General features: G+C 38.4%; 1 protein-coding gene across 1 annotated transcript in view; it reads left to right on the plus strand.

The window, feature by feature from the left end:
• Nucleotides 1-12,096: 12,096 nt before the first annotated feature.
• Nucleotides 12,097-15,256, plus strand: part of LOC125995849 (E3 ubiquitin-protein ligase TRIM38-like) — a 35,246-nt gene continuing 32,086 nt past the window's right edge. The window contains exon 1 of the mRNA XM_049764818.1: nucleotides 12,097-12,625. Within this exon, the coding sequence (XP_049620775.1) occupies nucleotides 12,215-12,625 (411 nt within the window). The 5' untranslated portion in view covers nucleotides 12,097-12,214. The remainder of the gene's footprint in view (nucleotides 12,626-15,256) is intronic.

Consider the following 15,256-nt stretch of genomic DNA (forward strand, 5'->3'; position numbering starts at 1 on the left):
AAACATGGGCAGAAGTCCTTTCTTATATGTTAGGAATATTGTCACCTTCCTACCTATCAGAAAAGCAGTGCAAAGAGTCTAAAAATTATTCCAATAGTATTTTTGCCATGCTTATAATTCTCTTATAACTTGAGTCATGAAAAGGAAGTATATTGAACACCTGTGGTGGATGATCCCAGAAGGCAGGGGTATGTCAAAATGTAGGAAAGCCAACAAATGCTCTTCATAAGTTGGCATAAAAGGAGATATGTAGAAATTCTGTGTAGATATTCCCTTGCACCATTATTTCAACTGACACCCTCTCGTGAAGTCTTTTATGCTTAGCTATGTTCTGGATTCAGAATTTTCCTCCATAAAAGTCAAATGAGGTCACCTTCACTGAATCCTTTTCCTCCTGACTTTCCAACCCAGCACCAATAGGCACCAACCATAAGATCTCTGGCTTTTCTCCACTGTCTAGCGACAGCAAAAAACCAGAGGATCTCTAAAAATGTACAAGTTTGTCCTGCCTTCAATATTATGCACAAGATTGATTGTATTTTCCTTTTCTTTTGAGAGAATTTCAAATATATAGAGAAATCTGAAATGTCTCACTAGTCACAATCCCCAAATCTAAACCTTGTTAGGTAAAATCAAGGGTTTTTGTTTTGTTTTTGTTTTTGTCCCCTAGCTAAAAGGCAGCCATCTCAACAGACTGAGGACTCACAGAATCCTTTGAGATTTGACCATTGTCTATAGCACCAGAGGCCTTTGGAAGACTTGCTCAAGGTCTTGGTTGAATCAATTACCTTTTTTTAAAAAAGTCTCTTCAGTTTTGAACCAAAAACCATTCCCACGTGGACATCAGACAGCTGGATCTTCCTCCGACTTCTCCTCAAACTGTTCCTTTTCATCAATGGATCAATGATTGATTAGGAATCATTCTCAAAAAGAAGAGCACTTACCTTCACCATTAAACCCGTATTTTAAGCCCTAGACAGTAAGTCTCCCTTGAAGAAAAGGGTATTTCTGTCCTCCTCTTGTCTTACAAATAATTCTGCCGTTTCACCAGGATAAATAATGTGACCACGTGACAACCAGACAGCACTAGAGTTAGCCCTACAAAACGAGGACAGAAAGCTTGGGTTTGGCTTTGCTGCTTAATTTTTAACTTTATTTTCAAGTTCTCACTGACTGGGTGAAAATCTCAAAAAAGAGGGCACCACAGTTTTTTGCTTTAATCTGTGTAGACAACCACACAGTCAACAAATCTTTTTCCTGAAATACAGATGATCTGGAGTGAAGGTGAGGCTCCTCGGATTGGTCAGCCCCACCTTCACTTCCTGTTTTCTCTGACCTTGGGCAAGTGACTTCACCTCTTTGAGTCAGTGTCTATATTAGAAAGGTGAAAATGCAAGACTCAGGCATGGAGGGGGGTGTGCACTTGTAGAAACAATACAGAATATTTTTCCTATTTAAGGAATTTTGTTAACCCCATTAGACTTTCCATAAGCACTTACTCCCACAGCTCAATAATTCTGAATTTGGGTTAGTCCATCATCTTTCCATGAAGCTACCCTGTACCCTTCCTTCCTCCTCTTTTCTATGCACTTTTTTTTGGGGGGGGAGCCACACCCGGTGATGCTCAGGGATTACTCCTGGTTATGAGCTCAGAAATTGCTCCTGGCTTGGGGGACTATATGGGACACCGGGGGACCGAACAGTGGTCTCTCCTAGGTCAACTGTGTGCAAGGCAAACGCCCCACTGCTGTGCCACCACTCCGGCCCCTTCTATGCATTTATTAATCACATTTCTTCTTGACTCCTGATATCTCGACTAATGTCCTCTTTATAAGTCATAGCTTTAAATTATAGTTGTTATTAGATCTTAGCAACTTTGCTCCAGATCTTGATTTATAAAGAGGAGCTTTCCCTGTCTGCCAGCTTCTGGCTCCTTACTTGAGTTTTATTATATTTGGTCTCATCATCTGACCCCAGAGGATACTAGGGTCAGCGTTTGAGGTTCTCAGTTCCTCAAACTCAGTACTAACTTTTTATGGCTGCTATAGAAATTAGCACAAATTTAACAGTTGATTTCTTATCACCTTCCTATTAAAAATTAAATTAAAATTAAAAAATTTAAAATGAATTAACTGGGTTAAAATTTTTAAAAAAGGCAACACTTTCTCTGAAGATCTTAGGAGAAGTCATTTCCTAACTTTTTCCAACTCTCAAAGGTCATCTACATAGTTTGACCCCCAATTCTCTCTCTCTCTCTCTCTCTCTTTCTCTCTCTCTCTCTCTCTATATATATATATGTATATATAATATCTTTATTTAAACACAGTATTTACAAACATGATTGTAGTTGGGTTCAGTCATAAAAAGAACAACCCCTTCACCAGTGCAATATTCCCATCCCTCCCCATCTCCCTCCCCCCACCAATTCTATATTTTTAAAGGAAACATTATTGCATTTTCAAGTTTTCTCTCTCACTCTGAGTCTCTAGCTTCCTTCTTTCTAAAATTCATATTTACAACTGACTCTGGAGCAACATGAATTTGAGCTGCATAGGTCCACTTATCTACAAATGTTCCTGTGAGCGGGTAACATAGTGTATAAGTATATATAGCAGAGTGTGGTAAATATCTTTTTTCTTCCCTATAATTTCCTAGTGCCATTTTCCCTCTACCTACACAATTAAAAGATACATATAACATGTCGAAGATGTATGTTCTTGTATGACCTCTGACCAACGGAAATCTGTTGGTGGCTGCATTTGTGGGAAGTCAAAAAGTTTGGCATAGATTTTTGGCTGCCTGTGATAATCCATTTCCTCTACCATATCAGTCAAGTATCAGCTGTGAATTTGGCCTATCTGGGAAATCCAAAATAGTCTTTCTCTTCCCGTAAGGTATAGACTCTTTTGTGAATCAAGATGACATTTTCTTTTTACTTTATTTTCATTGTGATTAGGGCAATAGGGTTATGATACGGTTAACTGTTACGGTTTTGATGAATAAAGTTGCTGGGGCCTCACCATCACTGAAATGATCTAGAGTAGACCCTCAGCTCTGGAACTGTGTGTGTCTCTTCTACTCTTTTTATTTCTCCCCATCCCATTTCTCTACTGCTTGGTGATTCAGTTGTGCAATCAAAGGCTAAAGGTTTGTTCAACTCTGATACAGTCTATTCCCTTGTTTTGTTTCTCTATCTTACTGGGGTAAATGCCAAGAAGTGGGATTGCATGATTATATGGAAGCTCTATTTTTACATTTTAAGAAAGTCTCCATAGAGTTTTTCATAGTCTAAACAAGGCATTGCCACAAATAGTGAAAATATGCTCCTTTTCTACCACAATCCTGCCAGTTTTCCTGTGGAAAAATTTCAGTTTTTTTCAATAGGCATGTTATTAATGTGAAATATTTTATTGTCATTTTGATTTGCATTATCCTGACAAAAAGTGACAATGAATACTCTTTTATCTACCTACTTGCTGACCATATGCCATGTTTGAAGAAGCATCTGTTTATCAATTCTCTATTTTATGTTTTGATATTGGTTTTATGTTGTTGTTGACTTTTGTAAGTTTTTAATGTACTTTGGGCACTAGCCCTTTATCTGATGTATAGTATGCAAATATTGGTCTCCCATTTTGTAGGATGTCTTAATTTTATTGAATTTTTTTTTTTAGATCACATCTGTCCCTGCTCAGGGCTTACTACTGGCTCTATGCTCAGGGATCATTACTGGCAGATTTAGGGGATCATATGGAATGTCAGAGATGAAACTTGGATGTAACTTTATTTAAGAAAAGTGCCCTACCCATTGTTTTATCACTCTGTTCCTATGTTTCTTCTAATTTTTACCTAAGTTTTGCCACGTGAAAATATTCACTTTGATATAATTCCACTTGTTTTTCTTTTCTTTGCCAATGAAGTCAAATCATTGATGGCATGAGATATAGATTCGGCATCATATTTTACATGTGGTTATTTAGTTTCCCAACATCATTTATTGAAGAAGCTTCTTGGTTCCAATTTGTATACCCAGATCTTTTGTCACAAATTAACTGTCCATGGAGACATTTTCAAAAGTTCTATAGAGTAGAACATGGACCTTTCTGGTGAGCCTAAGCCAATTTTGAAGAATAAAAAAATCTGGGAGAATTCATAAAAAGAAAAACAACTTTCCTTTCATTCAAAATTTGGAATTTCGAATTTGTTGTAAAGTCATTGTCTTTCTGAGATACCAAGGAAAATTTAAAGAGGAAAAAAGAAAACTTTCTCTTTTTGCCTACTCTGCCCAGAAGGTGTGGTATTTAATCTAGTGACACAAAAGGTCTAACATTTAAGCCAAGGCCCAGCATAAAATGTCAGCAACCCTGGTAAAAAAGTAGTCAAGAGCGGCTCTCCAAAATATGAACAAATTAATATGACAAATAACAAATAGTCAACAGTGCTCAATGTCACAATTAAGATTCAAAGTACATTTTTCAAATTGTGTATTTTGTTTAAATCCAGCCTTTGGCTTTTGCAGTGTCCCTAAAGGAATCTTTCGTATTTTGGAAACTGCTATACCCACAGCTTTGGCACAGAATATTGCCAATGGCATATATTCAATGAACATTTATCTATGAAATGGATAAATTCTTGGACACACTCACTGTAAAATAAAGATCCACAGGTTGTGATATCACCTCACAGGCCATATTTCTAAACCCTATGCAGCTGGGTCTGAAGAAGCAGGGTAGCGGTGAAGAATTAATGCACCAAGCAGTCAGGAAAAAATGGTCATGATGTCCATGGCCTTTTGTCTCATGTTCTCTGCCTAAGTCAACAACCCAGAACACCTCTTACTTTATTAAAACCAATTCCCAATACCAGGAGTTGGTGGGGTAAGAGAGAGAGAGAAGTACTACTCAGTGGGATTTTACATATCAAAGGAAGAGGTTTAGGGAAGGAGGACGTTGGGGGAACACCTTTGTTTGGGGTTGATAGCTTGGTGTCATCTTACAATTCACCATCAAGTATTGAGATTTCCCTAACTGATCAAAACCCCAAGTCCTCAATCATTATTTTCATTTTACAAAGTAATATTAAGTCAAACTCAGTAAACTTTCTATTTCAAAACAAGTCTCCCTAATTTATCTATAAACACCAAGAATTATATATCAGAAAACATTCAAAAGCCTTAAAAAATAAGTCTGTCTTCTGGTATTACTAGTTCTTTCTAAGTAGAAATGTTCAATTCCACTTTTTTGTTGTTGTTGTTGAGAATTTGCTCCCCCCCCCCCGGGACAACGTACTAACTTCTGAGAATACCAGTTTGTTTAAGACTGACCCATGGCTTCATAGGGTTCAGAGTCCAGTGAGAAAGAGTTTACACACACACACACACACACACAAATACACACAAAACAGTTCACTAGCATGAAGGAGAATAAACCAAACAATACAGGTATGCACAGAATTCTAGGAAAGGGTAAATAAGGCCCTCTAACAACATAAGAAGGTTAGAGAAATAGTCAGTCCTAAGGTGGTTTTTTTTTTGTTTTTTTGTTTTTTTTTTTTTTAATGAGTGAGCAACACAAAAATGGCCTTCCTTAAAGAACAAAGCCATATTGCTTGGTATATTTAACATGATTAGAGTTTTAAGATAAAGGCATTGAAAGGCTTGGTAGTCCAGATACTGCTCCGACGACGCGGAGAAATGAAGAGACAGTTACTCAGGCAAAAGCTCAAGTGGGATTCTTTATTCTGGCCGGACAGGGTTCAATGCTCATTCTGAACCGAACAGAGGCAAAGGACCACATGGCCCTTCTGTTCACCCGTATATACTATAAGAAGGGGAGGGGGTATGGAAGACTTCCGCTGAGGTAATACGAGTTCCTCTTAAGGACAAAAAGGGTTAGATAAAAAGCAGGTATAAGCATAGTGGGGGCTGGTGTGACTAGTTGCTGGCTTCCCTTTTCAGCATAAAGGGAAATTGGTGAAGTGATTCATACACGCTAAACAATATTTTTCAAATCAAGTTTTCTCCCAGTAGTAGAAATAAATAGCCAGAAAAGTAAATAGAAAAAAAAATGGCAATGTTCTTTAGAACAAAAACAATAAAAATAGTTAGGAATTATTGGAACAACAAAAGTATAATTCAAAGGGAGAGAACCAAATTTTATTAACGTGCCAAGAATGCAAGATCTAGCCTAAAGGAAGACATATATTAGTTTGTGGGAGAATTTAGTATCATAAGAATGTTTTCAATATCATAAGAATATTTTCAGGTAGGCCTGAGCTAATAGGAACATAAAATAAAAATCATTTAGGAGAACAAAATGGTCAGATTCACTCTTAAGTTAAGAAAAATATAATATAATATAATAAATAAAAAGTAGGGTCAGAGTGATGGCACAGTAGGTAAATCATTTGCCTTGTACACAGCTGACCTGGGTTTGATCCTCGGTATCCCTTATGATCCCCCAAGCCTGCCATGAATGATTTCTGAGCACAGAGCCAGGAGTAACCCCTGAGCCCTGAGAATTGCCATGTGTTCCCCAAAACAAACAAAAAGAAATAAAAAGTAACTGGGAATTATTATAATGTTTTAGGAAGTAATGGGATATGCTCAGATATATATTTTTAGAAATTTAGTTGTTTAGTTGATATGACTGATGAATAAAAATTTTGAGTACACTCCTACTGAAAAGTAAGTACTAATTAAAAAGAAACATTTTTGTAGAAATAAGAGAATCACAGGTACAACCATTGAGTTTCCTCTTTATTTTCCAAGAGGGCAGTGAATTGGACTAGGGTGCCCAAAAGTCATAGTCAATTTCTTCCAGTAAGGAATTGGGAGTCTTGGTACATAGAAAAAGAGTGGCTAAGTCTATTGAATCCTTACTCATAGATAAGGGAAAGGGAAAGTTGGACATCAACTTGCATTGCTGTATCATCTCATGAATTTCGGGACAGCAGGCTAAGTCAGAACAGAGTGGGAGACTCTAGTATCAAGTAGAAATTTAGTTTAGTTTTTATACCTGCCACTTCACTTATTAGGGTACTACTAGGGTAATGACATTGGGCCCAGGTGATGATAGACCTAAGAGTTCCTTAAATTCCTGAAGCTGGGAAAAAAAATCACATTATAAGGGCCCGGAGAGATAGCACAGTGGTGTTTGCCTTGCAAGCAGCCGATCCAGGACCAAAGGTGGTTGGTTCGAATCCCGGTGTCCCATATGGTCCCCCCGTGCCTGCCAGGAGCTATTTCTGAGCAGACAGCCAGGAGGAACCCCTGAGCACCACTGGGTGTAGCCCAAAAACCAAAAAAAAAAATCACATTATCTTAATTCTACAGGCCTTATTATTATTTCATTCCCAGTTTTATTTGTTCTCAAGTAATCCTGGTTTGGGTCTTAGAATCACACCATATTTACATGACTTGGGGGGGGGGTATTTGCTTTGGGGCCACCTGGTTTGCTCCTGATTCTGGGTTCAAGAATCATGCCTGGCAGGGTTCATGGGAACATAAGAGGTGCTGGGTATTGAATGGTTTTGGTCACATGGTTTCCCTACAAGGTACCTTGTGTGGTATCTCACTGACTACATGGAATATTTGTAATGGCTCTTGATACTTTTTCCTAGTCTCTTTTCATTTTTAAAAATATGCTTAGTTTGTCTTTAGTTCCGGGAGAGATGTTTCCTGGGGACTATTCCCTACTCCTTCAGAATATGGCTCGAGATTATTACTACAGACGTATACATTTTTCACCAACAACTGTGTGCTTTCTTTTTTTTTTTCTCTCAGTTTTAGCACTTCTCTTTTAACCATATTATAGCTTCCAGGATACAGCAAACATTGCATTTTTTTTTTTAGCTCCCTGGTATAGTTTATACAAAATAAGTGACCTCTAATATAATCAGTATATCCCTAGAGTAGAGCCTAATATACCATAGAAAAATCAGCTCAATAAATGCTCATTGTGTGTATAAACATGTTTATTTCACATAAAATCACCCATACATTCTAGATTATACTTATGTATTTTCCAATTTGGTCAACTCAAAACCTGGCCATTTATTGAACACAAGGTTTGCTCTGTCACCAAGGCTCCCTGTCTCCGGACATTGTCTCTTTTAGTAGGTACATAAAGAAGAGACAAATGGTACTTTAAAACAAAAGCTAGACATAGCTTACATAGCTCTGGCCATAGGGTGAACAACAATCACCAAGCACTGTGACTCCACCAACCCCCAATTTCCTGTTTTGCTCACATTGAGAGGCAGACCTGCCCACATCTGGGAGGGGTCTTTGGCTTCCTGGTTTGCTCACCAGGAGGATAGATTGGGGGAGATTCAGAGGGAAGTTGGGGAGAGAGAGGATTCAGCAAGAGAGGTGGCTGGTAGAGACAGGTTTGAATGCGGGGCTACTTATGGAGCAGGCTTAAAAGGTTAAAAGCTTAGGAGCCACACATGGTGGCTAGTGCCTAAATACAGCTGATGTCTCCTGAAATCTGACTGCCTGTGAATGATTTCCTCACAGCCATCTTGAGATCACCAGCTGAAGGGGGATGGAGGCAGCATAGAAAGGCTTCTCTCTCCATCCCTCCATCTCACCATCCTCCACCACCATCCGGACTTTATAATTAATATGTTTTTCTACAAAGCACCTTTACTGTATAGCATTGAGTCAGGTTAACCTCCAATTCTATCTCTAGGTATTTGCAGCCCTCTTAGAATAACTACTTACAAATCTTATCCCTATTATAGCTCTTACCCTGTAATCGATCATCTTTGATAGTCTAAACTAGCCAAAATTGTTTTACCTAGGAGACACTTATGACCTTGGGGTCATTTCCCAGGAGACAGAGACAAAAAAGATAAAGAGCAAAAGGAAGAAAAACCTGTTAAGGTGTAACCATGAGCCATTTTTATGGACATGTCTGTCACAAAATTTCCCATACTTGGGTTATTGAAGGAAATGAAGAGAAAAGGAAAAGAAAAAAAAAGAAAAATTTTGCATCAACCAACACTGAATAGAAATGGTAAAAACATGAGGTTAGAGTGATTGTACTGTAGGAAGGATGGGTGTTTGTCTTGCACACAAGCTGGATGCAGGCTGTATTCAATCCCCAGCATCCTGTTTGGTTTTCCAGGGTGTGCCAGGAATAATTTTGAGTGTAGAGCCAGGAGTAGTCCCTGAGCACCAACCTCAAAAACAAACAACAACAAAAGAACTGGTAAAAGTATGCATCCTTAAATAGTTCCTCCAACTTGGGCTATTTGCAAATAGAGTGCAATTACCCAAACCTACAGTTTCTGTGACCTCACTCTTTCCTGACAGAGTTCCATCTCCACTGTAGTTTTATTTCTGAGATAATCGAACCAGAAAGGCAATGTGTGTGTGTGTGTGTCTGAGCTCAATAGTGTGGAGTGTGTGTGTGTTTCAGTTCTTTGGAGTGTGTGTGTGTGTGTGTGTGTGTGTGTGTGTGTGTGTGTGTGTGTGTGTGTGTGTGTGTGTATCTGAGCTCAATAGTTTGGAGTGTGTTTTCCGTTCTTTTCCTGTCTGTGTTCATTACAAAATTTCAGTGGCCTCACCCCTTCCTGACAGGGCTCCACCCCCATTGTAGTTTCATTTTTGAGATAATCCAAACAGAACGGACTTCCTTGTGGAGGTCTTAGAAAATGGCAGCGACACAGAGGACTGACAACAAAAAATGTGAGTATTGTGAGTGAAAAGATGTGTGTGTGTGTGTGAACAAAAATGTGAGTGTTGTGAGTGAAAAGTGTGTGTGTGTGTGTGTGTGTGTGTGTGTGTGTGTGTGTGCGTGCGTGCGTGCGCATCTGTGTGTCTGTGTTCAATCTCACCAAACTCTGTGCCTTATCTCAGCCAATCCAGGATGAGAGGTGAACGAAGTCCAAGCACTGGTCTCTGGCCACTTAGAAGAGCCCTTGTCTTTCTCCCCAGAAGTATAGCATCCCCTGCAGAAAGAAGAGGATTGTGTCCCTTTAGGGAAATAACCTGTCGAGGAATAAAACATTAATATTGTGACTTTTAGAGATTCTTTTTGTTTATTAGAAGAAGATTCTCTGTCCAATGACAGGGAAATAGTCTGATCCAAATATTCTTTATGTGAAACCCTGGTTTAATATCAGGGTATTGTCAGTTCAAAGGAAAGTTCATTCTCTAACATTCTCCTGTCTTTGTTTTAGCCCTTCACCCAATGGCATTGGGGAATGAGGAAGAGATCAACTTTAGAGAAACAGCTGCAGCAGCAGGGCAAAGGCCACTTCCCATTCTTTGTACTAGGTCCTCAAGTTCTCCTGGTAGATACTGAGGACACAGTAGGTGGCCTGCTCCAGCTATTTTTTCCCACATCGTGGATTTGACAAACTTTCCCTGTTCCAAATTTTTCGGAACTCCTGGTAGACCAGACTGGCCTAGAGAAGAGACAGTCAACTTCCCTGGAATTCAAGAATTGTGCTCTTAATCAAACCCCTTTAATTCTAACTCTCTTTTCCTCTGAAAAGTTATTGTGAATTGTCCTTTGTTGGTTGATGGTGGGAGTGTAAAAATCTGGGGGTAGAGATACAAAGTGAATTGAATGTGATTGTCTGCATGAAACACTTTATAAACCTCCATTTGCCTTTTTCGTTATTATCCACAACAAAGAAATTCAACTACTCGTTTTTCTTGATGGTCAATAGAACAGAAAAGAATTTCACATTGTCTTACCAAGTGTCAGGGACTAATTAGTCCTAACACTAAGGAATCTTCTGGAGTCCCTGGGAAAGGTGGGTGCACAGAGTTTGGCTAAGGGAGACAGAGGTCAAGGAGTGAAGTTGGGTTCAAACTCTGTTCCATTTATCCAAAGCAAAAGGTGGAGTACTTATACTCAATTTCTTGGCAAGTCATAATTTTCAGACAAAATTAATTTACCAAAAAAGGCACAGGGTCAAATTGTTTAAGGCATATTCTGATACAAGGTAGTTTTGCTTTAGAGCTGTTTTTGTTATCTGAGGTCTCTCAGCTTAGCAAGATCAGTACTCAGAGACGTGTTATTTATGTTTTGGCCTTATTCCAGTTTATGCATTCTGAACTGGGGCTTGAAATGTTTACCCATTGATATGACTGCAGGTAGGCTAACAAAACTAGATTTGAGAATGAATAATTATTCTGTAAGACTAGAGAATACTTGAATCTATACAAATAGTTCTAATAAGGTGTGTTTATGTATCTGAGTAATCTTTAAGAGAGGCTCTAAGAAAAATGAATAATTATTAGATAAAGAATATTTAAATCCACACAAATGTTAAATATGAGTAATCTTTAAAATGCCAGCTGCAGTTATGTCTCAATTAATATTTATGCTATATCCCCCTTTTTTTCTGAATGCCTTAATGCCTGTGAGTACAGGTTATTCTCCAAGCCTTCTTACAGGTGTTGCTTTTCTTACAGGTGTTGCCTTCTCTGCAAGTTTAGGCAGTGAAAGGCTCCTACAATTGTAGAGAGATTTTTGAAAAGACCTCCCTCAGGCAGCTAGGGCCTTTACAACCAAGTTCTTCTCAACACTGTAAGAAAGCTTAAATTATTCTCTATTATTTGCCCAAGAAACTTTTTACAAATATTGAACAGTCTATCTGGGCTATCATGTAGTCATGTATCATATATCCACTTACAAATATTAAATAATTTAGGGGTCAGAGTGATAGCACAGAGGTAGGGCATTTGGCTTGCATGCACCGACCAGGGACAGACCTCGGTTTGATCCCCGGCATCCCTTATGGTCTCCTGAGCCTGCCAAGAGTGATTTCTGAGCACAGAATCAGGAGTAACTCCTGAGTGCTGCTGTATGTGGTCCAAAAACCAAGTCAAACCAACAAACAAACCCCCTAAACCCCCCCAAAAAATCAACAATTTAAATGTGGCGGGTCATATACAGATACTGAATTTTTAATTTTACTTAAATTTAATTAAGAATTTTAAATGACCACAGGATGCTGACAGTTCCATCCTACAACAGTTTATGCAATGGCATTTTACACTTTACAACATTGAACAATATTCTCCAATGTTCTATGTATGTCTCAATTAGAACCCATGTCTTCTCTTAGAGAGAAGACTAGAATACCTTTCGAAGCAGAGAGGCTCGGATGAAGTGTATTCCCATCTCTGTGAAAAATTCGAGCAGCTTCAACTCTGCCTTTAGTTCCAAACTTGAGCCTTGAAGGAAAAGCCATGGCCTCGGTCACAGCTATCAAGAAGATGAGGGAGGAAGCCACCTGTTCCATTTGCCAGAAGTTGATGACAGAGCCTGTGAGCATCAACTGTGAGCACAGCTACTGCCGCTCCTGTATAGAGGGCCAGCTTGGAACTCAGATGCATATGACTGCATGGTTGGGAAGATTCTACTGTCCTAAGTGTGAGGCTCCATTTACCAGAGGAAGCATCCGGACCAACAAGCAGCTACAAAGCGTCATTGATTACGTCAAGGACATAGATGTCAAATGGTTGTGTGAAGACCATAAAGAGATTCTCAACATATTCTGTGAAGATGACAGCCAGCTCATTTGCTCACGCTGTGAACGAAAACCGGAACACAAAGGGCACCTCACAGCTCATGTTGAAGATGTACGCCAAAGCTACAAGGTCAGTATGTGTGTGTATGTATGTGTGTGTGTTTGTGTGTGTATTTGTGTGTGTGCGCGCACTAGAGGACTTCAGCAAAGTATCACATTCATGGTTTCCTTGAGGCCTCCGATTATTTTTTTTCCAAAGCTCAGAGTTGTGAAACTCAGTTCTCATCTGTTATTCACCCAAAAATGAATTTATCCTGTGTCTTCCCTGGACCTCTGTAACTTTATCAGGGTGGGAATATGTTTCCTGGCCCACTCGTTTTGCTATAATGAGTTCTTCTCTAGAAAGCCTGTTTTTACTCTGAAACAGTTCCCTATTGCATTGCATTACAATGGCAAGACCACGTGACAGAAATGGAATCACAGGAGAGACATTTTAAAATGCTCTACATTCTAGCAGGATAAACAACCAACAGATACTGCCTGGAATACTTCGATTTGGGAGGTGAGAAATAGACATGAAGGGGTGTGAAGTGATTTCTAAAAGCACATGTGTTTGGAAATGAAGAAGCAGGGGTGGGGATTAAAAAAAAAAGATAAATGAAGTAGAAAGAAAAGGTATGGAATTATTGACACAGGAACCAGATAGATACACATAGATATGAAGCTTGTCTGACTTAGCATGAGTGTGGAGAGAAAGACAAGAGATGACTATAGGAAAAGAAATTGGAGAGAAAACATTATATCAGAATTTAAATCTGAACCAAGAATCTGATTGACCACTGGGGATTTTCTCTTGTAAACTAAAGGACTGTTGACATTGAAAATAATATGCTGGTACAAACAAAATAAAAGAACTATCAAGGAGGGGCCAGAGAGATAGCACAGCAGTAGGGTGTTTGCGTTGCAAACATTTCTGAATGCAGAGCCAGGAGTAACCCCTGAGTCCTGTCAGGTGTGGCCCAAAATAAAACAAAAAAGAAATATCAAGGAGTAAGTTTCATATTCATATTCATATTCCTCATAAGAAGAGGGGAAGGGTTCTTTTTAAAGTAACATTAAAGAAAGGTAATAAAGGATTTGAAAATGAATGATGAGGCTGAAGGAGAGTTTTAGGCAGATCCTGATTTTTTTCCCCAAAGCATGGAAAGAAATCTACATAGATGGTGTCTTTCTGCCTCATTCCTACTCTGCCTTTGTTAAGTCTGAGAAATATGTTGTATTCAGTTTGGGCTCTAAGTTTCCTTTTCCATGAAGCATACAATATTGTCTTCTTTGAAGATTCTGGGCCTTCCGCCATGCCAATACAGACCACTACCACTCAGCTCATGCAGTTCCTCAAGAATCTCTCTGCAATTGCAATGGGGATGGTCCCATCAGAATTACTTTTCACCATGGCCGGCCAGATAGCATGGAGGTAGGGCGTTTGCCTTGCATGCAGAGGGACGAAGGTTCAAATCCCGGCATCCCATATGGTCCTCTGAGCATGCCAGGAGCGATTTCATAGAGCCAAGAGTAACCCCTGATCGCTGAGCGCTGGCGGGTGTGACCCAAAAAAACAAAACAAAACAAAACAAAAAAAGAATTACTTTTCACCAGAAAAGAAAAGAAGTATTGCAAGATAATTTTTGTAGGACCTGGAATCACAATGTTTAGAATATAAAAGTTTTGCCACTTATCGTGTGTATAACTGTGAGCAACTTTTTTTAAACATTTTCATCTTCGTTTACAGATGCGAATATAGATGGAGTGACATATTTTGATCCACAGTTAGGAATACAGATGAAGATAGATATTTCTATATGTATCTAGATATTTAGTAAATATTAGATATTAGGGAGAACAGTGCCATTTTACTCCCCAACACACATATTCAGGAGGTTAGAAGTGTTCAGAGCATTAATAATGTAAAACGTAAGTTGAATTGGCTTTTACACATAGCAAGGACAATTTAGTCTTCGTGATACAATGAGTTAGTTTGCTGGGTTTACCGATGACATGAGCTAATCCATTTCATATTGACAATTGCCAGAACTATTTTTGGTTCAGCAAAATATTATATTCCATGAAAATATGAGGTATAGTTTTGAAAAGATAAACCTAAAAGCTTGAAAAAAGATATTAAAAGATTTTAAATCACTTTAGTAATATTTTTTTTTACTATGAAAGCTCCCTTTTCTACTGTCTATTTCTAATTATTTCTCCTGGTATACTAATATTTTCTTTTTAACTCACCATAAAATTGATAAATTCCTGTGCATAAAACACTCTGGTTTTAGTTTGATTAGTTTGACTGCTTTGAAATTTTATTGTATAAAATTTTCTTTTGTCAATAATTATCTTGTTATATTGCAACATTTCCTGGCAAGATGTGATGACAGCTAGTACTGCTTCTGGGTTAGTAGATGAAGCTACATATCCCAGCTCAATAGTTTACCCCATTTATCTCTTTAAGTGAATTTCCTAACCCCTTCCTGTATTATATAGCACAGAAATAATATGTAAAATCCTGCTAACTGCTCAGGGTTGTCCAAGAAAATCAAATATATTCCTGCACATACATCTCTCTTCATGTTTTTCTATCAAGCATAAAGACTCAACAAATATTCAGTGTTGTTTTTAGTTGTGAAGAACTAGGATTCTCCTTATTTGTTTATTGAGAATTATAAAATTGAATAAGTTTTATTTGTTCTTTTTCCCTACT

The sequence above is a fragment of the Suncus etruscus genome, chromosome 18 (genome assembly GCF_024139225.1).
Source record: "Suncus etruscus isolate mSunEtr1 chromosome 18, mSunEtr1.pri.cur, whole genome shotgun sequence".
Lineage (NCBI taxonomy): Eukaryota > Metazoa > Chordata > Mammalia > Eulipotyphla > Soricidae > Suncus > Suncus etruscus.